At 58.3% G+C, this 10494-nt stretch overlaps 2 protein-coding genes across 2 annotated transcripts; one reads left to right on the top strand and one right to left on the bottom strand.

Annotated features, from left to right (window-relative positions):
• Positions 1-403: 403 nt before the first annotated feature.
• On the bottom strand, positions 404-2312 carry MED11 (mediator complex subunit 11). Its single transcript, XM_061347081.1, has 3 exons — positions 2196-2312; positions 1355-1485; positions 404-541 (listed from the first exon to the last, which is right to left on the bottom strand). Exons 1-3 carry the CDS (start codon positions 2278-2280, stop codon positions 404-406), a joined length of 354 nt encoding a protein of 117 aa, XP_061203065.1. The 5' UTR covers positions 2281-2312.
• A 353-nt stretch (positions 2313-2665) lies between these two features.
• On the top strand, positions 2666-10415 carry PELP1 (proline, glutamate and leucine rich protein 1; the record flags this gene model as incomplete). The annotated part of the gene is made up of 9 exons (XM_061347080.1): positions 2666-2791; positions 3624-3688; positions 4244-4349; positions 4991-5140; positions 6195-6266; positions 6671-6730; positions 8382-8532; positions 9250-9379; positions 10328-10415. Coding segments are annotated over exons 1-9 (948 nt in total), but the record flags the coding sequence as incomplete, so codon positions are not given.
• Between the last annotated feature and the right edge of the window lie 79 nt (positions 10416-10494).

The following is a 10494-nucleotide window of genomic DNA, read 5'->3' as shown; positions in this document are numbered from 1 at the left end:
CCACAGACCCCCCATAGACCCCCATAGAGCCCTATAGACACCCATAGACCCCCCATAGACCCCCATATCCCCACCATAGATCCCCATAGACCCCCATAAACCCCGCATAAACCCCCCATAGACCCCCATTGCCCCCCCCTCACCCCGCACCAGGACGAGGCCCCGCGCTCCCCCTTCCACCAGCGCCTCCAGCAGCCCGCTCCTGGGCGCCGCCATCTTGGCTCCTCCCCTTCCTCTCTCCGTGACGTCGCCTTACGCACGCCGTCCGGCGCTGCGCGATGACGTCACCCCCCCGCTTCCCCTTTCCCTGCGCGCCGCCATCTTGCCGTACGGAACACAAAATGGGTTAAAAGAAGGCGAAAACGGGTTTTATTGATGCAAAAAATCCCTATTATGGCTTCTTTTAGGTCTCCAGGAGCTGTTCGCAGGCTCGGGCCACGTCCCCCAGCTTGAGGCGGGCGTAATCGAGGCGGTTGAGGGCCATTTGGCAGCTCTTGCGCGCCCCATAAGTGGAGCCCTCGTGGGGCTGCCCCGTAGCCACCTATGGGGAGAAAGGGGAAGGCGGGGGGGTCAATGGGGAGGTCCCATAGGGTGGCAATGGGGCCTATAGGGCATAAAGGGGGGTTCATATAAGGGGTCAATGGGGGCTATAGGGCACAGACAGGGGTTCCTATAGGGTGTTTGTGTGTGGTCCTGTGGGGTGTAAAGAGGAGGTCCCATAAGGGATAAAGGGGGGGCTCTATAGGGCATAAAGGGCCATATAACCCTATGGCCCCTATGTCTTCTATATCCCCTATGGCATCCCTATGGCCCCTATGGCATCCTTATGCCCTCTATATCCCCTATAGCATCCCTATGTCCTCTATGGCATCCCTATGCCCCCCATATCCCCTATGGCATCACTATATCCTCTATGGCATTCCTATGTCCTCTATGGCATCCCTATGTTCCCTATATCCCCTATGGCACCCCTATATCCCCTATGGCATCCCTATGCTCCCTATGCCATCCCTGTCCCCCCTATGGACCCTATATCCCCTAAGGCATGCGTATGCCCTCTATGGCATTCCTATGCCCCCTATGGCATCTCTATGCTCCCTATGTCCCTTATGCCCCCTATATCCACTATGCCCCCTATAGCATCCCTATGCCCGCTATGGCATCCCTATGCCCCCTTTACCCCCTATGCCCCCTTTACCCCCTATATTCTCTATACACCCTATACCCCCTATAACCCCCTATATTCCCTATATCCCCTATATCCCCTATACCCCCTATATCCCCTATACCCCCTACAACCCCTATACCCCCTATACCCCTCTATTGCTATGGAGCCCCCATAGCACCCCCATACCTGGGTCAGGTACCGGATCTGGGCCGCGAGCTCGGCCTCCACCTTGAGCAGGGCGGCGCTGAACTGGGCGGACTGGCGCTCCAGGGGGCGCTCGCCCGGCTTCTCCTTGGACAGCTCCAGGATCACCAGGCCTGGAATGGGAATGGCCACGCCCCCGTTATGGCCACGCCCCCAAGCAGACCACGCCCATTGAGCGCTGACCACTCCCTCTACCCGTAGGCCCTGCATATGTAAAGCCACGCCCCCCATAACCAGGCCACGCCTCCATCCATAAACACGCCCCTTTCGGTCCCCATAGCAAAGGGGGACCGGGAAGCCACGCCCCCTCCCGTCACCATGGCAACCGGTACCCCCGAAGCCACGCCCCCTCAGCGGGCTCCCATTGGAAGCCGCGCCCCCGCTTGTCACCATGGCACCCGGTACACGTGACTTCACACCTCCCTCTCTGACCACGCCCCCATGTGCTCAGGCCCGCTAAGCCACGCCCCCTCAGCGGGCTCCCATTGGAAGCCGCGCCCCCGCTTGTCACCATGGCACCCGGTACACGTGACTTCACACCTCCCTCTCTGACCACGCCCCCTGTGTGCTCAGGCCCGGTAAGCCACGCCCCCTCCCGTCACCATAGAAACCGCTGCCCTCAGAGGGCGCCCATTGGTCACCGCGGCAACCGGGACTCCTTAAGCCCCGCCCCTCAGCACGCCCCCTTCCGGTCACCGCGGCAACCGGGACCCCTGAAGCCCCGCCCCTTCAGCAGGCCCCAATAGCAAACCACGCCCCCTCCGGTCACCATGGCACCCGGACCCCCTGAAGCCCCGCCCCCTGCCGCCGAGGCCCCGCGCACCCGCGCTCTGCAGCGCCGCCGCGATCTCCCGCTCCAGCTCCTCCAGCACCCGCAGCCGGTCGTTGGCCACCGCGTAGCCGGCCATGGCCACCGCTTCCGCTTCCGGTCCCGCCTCCCTCTTCCGGTTCCTCCTCCCGGTTCCGCTTCCTCCCCCCGGTTTCGCTTTCACCTCGCGGTTAGGACCTCCGCGGCCTTGCCTAATCCCGCCCCTCCGCGCATGCGCGGCGCAGCGCGACGCGGCCGCTCTACGCGGCCTCTCTGTGATACGCGGTCCTCCGGGTGTCTAAAAATGCCCCCAAACCGCACCGAAACCACCTAAAAATGACCCAAAATGACCCAAAATCACCTGGAAATGACCCAAAAAACCACCCTACACCGGTTTGTTGTGTTCGTGTTCAGGAGGGTGTGAACGGGCTTGGCCCTCCCCCTTCCGGCGCGCCGTCCTGACGTCATCACGCAGCGCCGGCAGCATGGCGGCCGGCTGCACGGCGCGCTCGCCCGGCGCGGCGCTGCTCGAGGCCCTGAGCGCGCTCCCGCCGGCCCGGGGCGCGCTCCCGAGGCTCGTGCGGGGCCTCCGCGACAGCGCCGGGACCCAGGTACCGGCCCCTCCCCCCTCCGTTTCCTCCCCTCCCTTCCCCCCACAAAGCATCCGGTAACGGGAGCCCTTCCCCCGCCCCCCCAAATTGGTTTGGTTCCGCCCCCCCTCCGGATACCACGTGACCAGCCCTGCAGACCCCGTGACTCCCCCCCCCCCCCATTGAGCCCCATTAGGTCCCATTGACCCCCCCACCCCCAATGCTGCTCTGACCACCCCCATTGACCTCAGCCCTTTGGTGACCTTTGGCCCCCCAGTAATATTTGACCCATAAATGATCCCCTCATTGACCTTTCACCCCCTTTGTTGACCTCTGACCCCCCCCCATTCACCCCCCATTGACACCCCATTGACGTCTGACCACCCCATTGACCCCCCATAACCTCTCCGTTGACCTCTGACCACCCCACTGACCCCCATTAACCCCCCATAACCTCTCCATTGACCCCCATTGCCCTCCCCATTGACCCCCATGGACCTCTGACCCCCCATTGCAACCCCATAACCTCTCCTTTGAACCCCCATTGACCTCTGACCCCCCCCATTGAGTCCTATTGACCTCAGACCCCCCCATTGACACCCATAACCCCTCCATTGTCCCCCATTGACCTCCCCGTTGCACCCACTGACCTCTGACCCCCCATTGATCTCTATTGATCTCTCCATTGACCCCCATTGACCTCTGACCCCCCGACGCCCCCCCCCCACCATTGACCCCCATGGACCTCTGACCCCCCATTGATCCCTATTGATCTCTCCATTGACCCCCATTGACCTCTGACCCCACGTTGGCCCCACTTCTTGACCTCCGCCCTCTGATCACGTGACCGCAGAGCGCTCAGGCCATTGGTGGCCTCGTGGGGGTCACCAGCGCCCGCCTCAGCTCCATGAAGACCCGGTGAGTGGCTGCCGCCTCGGCCAATCAGAGCGCACCGTTCCTCCCCCTCCTCCTTCTTATTGGCTGGCGGTTTAAAGGGGGGGGGAGGGAGCAAAACGTGAGGCAGGAGCCAATGGGAACGCAGCATTGCGGGTGGAGGGGGGCGTGGCTTGGTCGTTAGCCAATAGCAGCAGGTGCTGCATTGCCATTGGCTGTTTAGACAGAGGTTTGGGATAGGCCAATCAGAAGCAGTCTCTTTTTAGGGCCTGGAGTCCAGCTCTGCCTCTCATTGGTTGGTTTATTAGGGGAAGGTGGGGCAGGGAGATTAGACAGCCAATCAGCACACAGGCTAGGCAATTAAGCAGCCAATCAGATGGTACCTCAGTGTTGTGCTGCCTCCCATTGGCCTATGGGCGATGGGGAGGGGTTGATGGGGGGGGCGTGTCATTGTTCCCCACCCATAACCCCCCCACTCCCTATTGGCTGCGGCTTAGCCGCCATCAGCCAATCAGCGCTCGGTTGGGGTTGGCCAATCAGGGCTCGGCTCTTGGCCTGCCTCAGCCAATGGCGTTGCAGGTTCGAGGGGCTCTGCCTCCTCTCCCTGCTGGTGAGCGAGAGCCCCACGGAGCCCTTTACCCAGCACTGCCTGGGCTGGCTGCGGGCCCTGCAGCACCTCCTGCAGGTAAGGGGGGGCTATGGGGGTCTATGGGGGAGCTATGGGAGGGCTATGGGGGGGCTATGGGGGTCTATGGGGGGTCTATGGGGGTCTGGGGGGGGATATGGGGGTCTATGGGGGGGATATGGGGGTCTATGGGGGGTCTATGGGGGTCTGGGGGGGGATATGGGGGTCTATGGGGGTCTATGGGGGGGATATGGGGGTCTATGGGGGGCTATGGGGGGTCTATGGGGGTCTATGGGGGTCTGTGGGGTCTGTATGGGGGTCTATGGGGGTCTATGGGGTCTCTATGGGTCTCTATGGGGCTCTATGGGGCTCTATGGGGTCTCTAGGGGTTATGACGTGGCCTCAAAGGGGATTCTATGGGGCTCAGAGGGTCCCAATGGGGTTTGGAGATCCCTCTGCTGCCCCCATAGGGATGCTCCATAGGGATAAAGGGGGGTCATTGCGTCCCTATAGGGATGTTCCATAGGGATGCTCCATAGGGATAAAGGGGGGTCATTGCATCCCTATATTGATGCTCCATAGGGATGCTCCATAGGAATGCTCCATAGGAACCAATGGAGGGGTCACTGTGTACCCCATAGGAACGCCCCATAGGTACCAATGGGGGTCCTCACCGTGTCCCCCCCTCTCCCCCCCCATAGTCCCAGGACCCCCCCCCCACCATGGCCTTGGGGGTCCTGGTTCTCCAGGACCTGCTCCGCTTCTCCTCCCAACTGCCCGAGCTGGCGCGGGACATCGGGACCGACCACATCCCGGGGCTGCTGACCTCCCTGCTGGCCCTGCGCCCCGAGGTGCGCTCCTATGGGGCGCTATGGGGGGCTATGGGGGGGTATGGGGGGTCTATGGGGGTCTATGGGGAGCCGCTTCCATTGAGTGTCAATGGTGCTGGGGAGCGCGGCACGGGGTGGCCGCTAGGGGGCGGTATAGTGCTGCAGGGGGCGGGGTCAGCTGAGGACACGCCCCCTGCTCTGCCTTGTCTGGTGCGGCGTGGCCAGCAGGGGGCGGTATAGTGCTGGGATATGGGGGGATATGGGGGTCTATGGGGGGTCTATGGGGGTCTATGGGGGGTCTATGGGGGTCTATGGGGTTACAATGGGGTTCTATGGGGTGCTATGGGGACATCGGGGCCGACCACATCCTGGGGCTGCTGACCTCCCTGCTGGCCCTGCGCCCCGAGGTGGGGTCTATGGGGTTCTATGGGGTGCTATGGGGTTCTATAGGGGTTATATGGGGTTATAGGGTGTTATATGGGGTTATATAGGATTATATGGGATTGTATAGCATTATATGGGGTTATATAGGCAGTATATGCAGTTGTATGGGGATTATATAGGGGTTGTTTGGGGATTATATGGGGTTATATAGGGTTACACAGCGTTATATGGGGTTATATAAGGGTTGTATGGGGTTTATATGGGGTTCTATAGGGGTTATATGGAGTTATATGGGCTTCTACAGGGGTTCTATGGGGTTATTTGGGGTTGTATAGGGGTTATATGGGGTTATGTAGGGTTTTATGGGGGCTATATAGGGGTTTTATGAGGGTTCTATAGAGGTTATGTGGGGTTTTAAAGGGGTTACATAGGGTTATGTAGGCGTTATGGTGTTACATAGAGTAAATATGGGGATATAGTGGGATTTGGGGGCCATATGGGGCTATATGGGGAGCAATATAGGGTTACATAGGAGCTCTATTGTCTCTATAGTCTTCTATGGGGGGTCACAGTGGCTCAATGGGGCTGCTCATGCCCCTATGGCCCCCTATGGGGCTGTATTGGGGCAGTGTGGGGGGGGTGGGGATGCCCCCCCTTTAACCCCATAACCCCCCCCCTTCTGCCCCCCAAGTGCGAGGTCTCCACCCTAGAGGGCATCAAGGCCTGCATGAGCTTCTACCCCCGAGCCTGTGGCTCTATGAGGGTAAGAACCCCCCCATTGCCCCCCATTCATCCTCAAAATGGAATGGTCCAAATGGGATGGGGGAGGGGTCCCCCCTTTCCATCCCCCCCACCCCCAAAATGGGATGGTCCAAATGGGATGGGGGAGGGGTTCCCGCCTTTCCATCCCCCCCCCACTCCCAAAAATGGAATGGTCCAAATGGGATGGGGGAGGGGTTCCCCCCATCCCCCCCCAGTGGAATGGTCCAAATGGGATGGGGGGGGAGGGGTTCCCCCATTTCCACCCCCCCCTCCAAAATGGAATGGTCCAAATGGGATGGGGGAGGGGTCCCCCCTTTCCATCCCCCCCCCCCCAAATGGAATGGTCCAAATGGGATGGGGGAGGGGTCCCCCCATCCCCCCCCATTGACCCCCATATTCCCATAGGGGAAACTGGCCGCCTATTTCCTAGCCCGCATCGACTCCGACTCCCCCCAAGTGCAACAGGTAAAGGGGGGGGGGTGTTTAATTTTGGGGGTGCACCCCCCATTTTGGTTTTGGGGGTTCCCATCCTAATTTGGGGTGATTTTGGGCCATTTTGGGGTGGTTTTGGGTGGTTTTGGGGTTGTTTTAGGTGGTTTTTGGGCTGTTTCAGGACTGTTTTAATTCGTTTCCCCCCCTATTCTAGTTGGCACTTGGGCTCTCCCACTCGCCCCCAAGGGGGTTTTAGGGCCGTTTTAAGGCATTTTACACCATTTTTGGGTCATTTTGGGCTGGTTTACATGGATTTTGGGTCATTTTGCAGGGTTTAGGAGGTGTTTCAGGTGGATTTGGGGTGGTTTTGAGCTGTTTTGGGGCTGTTTTGGCCCATTTTATCACTGGTACCACCACCGAGCTGCTGTGTTTAGGCTCATTTTGGGCTGTTTTGGCTCATTTTGGGGTCATTTTGGGGGTTTTAGGGTGCGTTTGACGCCATTTTTGGGGTGTTTTAGGCCGTTTTGGGCTGTTTTTACCTGTTTTCGCCCTATTTTACAGCTGGCATGCGAATGCTATGCACTGGTACCACCACTGAGCTGCAATCCCTCATCTGGCCTCCAGAGGGCGCCTTAGGGGTGTTCTAGGCTCATTTTGGGGCTGTTTTGGCTCATTTTGGGGCTGTTTTGGCTCATTTTGGGCTCATTTTGGGGGTTTTAGGGGGCGTTTAAGACCATTTTTGGGGTTTTTAGACCGTTTTAGGGCTGTTTTTAACCGTTTTCGCCCTGTTTTACAGCTGGCGTATGCTTGCACTGGTCAGAGCTGTTTCCCTCACCTGTGCTCCAGGGGGCGCTTTAGGGCCGTTTTGGGCTCATTTGGGGCCATTTTCGCTCATTTTGGGGCCGTTTTGGCTCATTTTGGGGGTTTTAGGGGGCGTTTAAAGCCATTTTGGGGGGTTTTAGACCATTTTAGGGCTGTTTTTACCCGTTTTCGCCCTGTTTTACAGCTGGCGTGTGAATGCTATGCACTGGTACCACCACCGAGCTGCAATCCCTCACCTGGCCTACAGAGGGCGCTTTAGGGCTGTTTTGGGCTCATTTGGGGCCATTTTCGCTCATTTTGGGGCCGTTTTGGCTCATTTTGGGGGTTTTAGGGGGCGTTTAAAACCATTTTTGGGGTTTTTAGACCGTTTTAGGGCTGTTTTTACCCGTTTTCGCCTGTTTTACAGCTGGCGTGCGAGTGCTATGCACTGGTACCACCACCGAGCTGCAATCCCTCACCTGGTCTCTAGAGGGCGCTTTAGGGGTGTTTAGGCTCATTTAGGGCCATTTTCGCTCATTTTGGGGCCGTTTTGGCTCATTTTGGGGTCATTTTGGGGGTTTTAGGGGGCGTTTAAGGCCATTTTTGGGGTTTTTAGACCGTTTTAGGGCTGTTTTTACCCGTTTTCGCCCTGTTTTACAGCTGGCGTGTAAATGCTCTGCACTGGTACCACCACCGAGCTGCAATCCCTCACCTGGCCTCCAGAGGGCGCTTTAGGGCCGTTTTGGGCTCATTTGGGGCCATTTTCGCTCATTTTGGGGCCGTTTTGGCTCATTTTGGGGGTTTTAGGGGGTGTTTGATGCCATTTTTGGGGTTTTTAGACCGTTTTAGGGCTGTTTTTACCCGTTTTCGCCCTGTTTTACAGCTGGCATGTGAATGCTATGCACTGGTACCGGCATTGGGCCGCGGCTTCGCGCAGGGGCTGCGTCACACCGAGGGCTGGCACCAGGAGCTCCAGGGGCTGCTGGCAACGCTGCATGGGCTGCTCGGGGAGCTCTTTGAGGGCTGCGAGAGCGGTAATGGGGGGCTATGGGGGTGTCTATGGGGGTCTATGGGGGGCTATGGGGGGTCTATGGGGGTCTATGGGGGGTATATGGGGGTCTATGGGGTCTATGGGGGGCTATGGGGGTCTATGGGGGTCTATGGGGGGGATATGGGGGTCTATGGGGGGTCTATGGGGGGGATATGGGGGGTCTATGGGGGGATATGGGGGTCTATGGGGGGTCTATGGGGGGATATGGGGGTCTATGGGGGGGATATGGGGGTCTATGGGGGGGATATGGGGGTCTATGGGGGGGATATGGGGGGTCTATGGGGGGTCTATGGGGGTCTATGGGGGGTCTATGGGGGTCTATGGGGGTCTATGGGGGGTCTATGGGGGTCTATGGGGTTCTATGGGGGGTCTATGGGGGTCTATGGGGGGCTATGGGGGTCTATGGGGCTATGGGGGGATATGGGGGTATGGGGCTATGGGGGGCTATGGGGTCTATGGGGGGTCTATGGGGGTCTATGGGTTGGGGGTCTATGGGGGGTCTATGGGGGTCTATGGGGGTCTATGGGGGTCTATGGGGGGTCTATGGGGGGTCTATGGGAGTCTATGGGCATCTATGGGGGGGATATGGGGGGCTATGGGGGGTCTATGTGGGGCTATGGGGGGTCTATGGGGGTCTATGGGGGGTCTATGGGGCTCTATGGGGACCCTGTCCTTGACCCCCCCTTTCCCCACCCCCCAGAGCCGCTGCCCTATGAGGGGCCGGGGGTGGAGCTTCTGCTCCCGGCCCCCCCCGACGGGGACCCCAGCATCAGCCTCACCCTGCACAAGCGCTGCTCGGGGCTGGCGCGGGTGCTGCAGCTGCTGCTCAGGTACAGAAACGGCCCCAAATGCACCCAAAATGCACCAAAATGGCCCAAAATGCACCCAAAATGCACCAAAACGGCCCAAAATGCACCCAAAACGCAGCAAAATGGCCCAAAATGCACCCAAAATGCACCAAAATGGCCCAAAATGCACCAAAACGGCCCCAAATGCACCCAAAATGCAGCAAAATGGCCCAAAATGCAGCAAAATGGTCCCAAATGCACGCAAAATGCAGCAAAATGGCCCAAAATACACCCAAAATGCACCAAAATGGCTCAAAATGCACCAAAACGGTCCCAAATGCACCCAAAATGCACTAAAATGGCCCAAAATGCAGCAAAACGGCCCCAAATGCACACAAGACGCACCAAAATGGCTCAAAATGCACCAAAATGGTCCCAAATGCACCCAAAATGCACCAAAATGGCTCAAAATGCACCAAAATGGTCCCAAATGCACCCAAAATGCACCAAAATGGCCCAAAATGCACCAAAATGGCCCAAAATGCACCCAAATACAGCAAAACAGACCCAAATGTACCAAAAATGCACTAAAACAGCCCCAAATTCACCAAAAATGCACTATAACGGCCCCAAAACACTCCAAAATGCACCCAAAACAGCACCAAATCACCACAAAATACACCCAAAATACACCCGAAACACCCCAAAATAAACCCCTAAAATACACCTGAAACAGCCCTAAGACACCCCCAAAACACCCAAAAATACATCCAGAACACCCCAAAATACACCCAAAACCGCCTGGAACAGCCCCAAATCACCCCAAAATACACCCAAAACACCCCGAAACAGCCCTAAATCACCCCAAAAGACACCTGAAACACCCCAAAATACACAGAAATCACCCCAAAATCCCCCCCCCTTTTAACCCCCATCTCCCCCCTTTAACCCCCATCTCCCCCCCTTTGACCCCCATCTCCCCCCCCCCAGCAAGGAGTTCGTTGCCCCGGTAACGGTTCCGGTCCAGGACATCCTGGACCTGGTGTGCAGGGCCCTGAACATCACCCCCAAAACCATCGTGAGTTGGAACCTTCCATGGGGACCAATGGGAGCGTCCCATTGGATGGGGGGGGAATGGGAGCATCCCATTGGATGGG

The sequence above is a fragment of the Neopsephotus bourkii genome, unplaced genomic scaffold (genome assembly GCF_033783945.1).
Source record: "Neopsephotus bourkii isolate Nb327-2 ecotype Australia unplaced genomic scaffold, CSIRO-AGI_Nbou_v1 NB_291, whole genome shotgun sequence".
Taxonomy (NCBI): Eukaryota; Metazoa; Chordata; class Aves; order Psittaciformes; family Psittacidae; genus Neopsephotus; species Neopsephotus bourkii.
The sequence above is the reverse complement of the archived record's forward strand: the minus strand, read 5'-3'. Positions and strand labels throughout refer to the sequence as shown.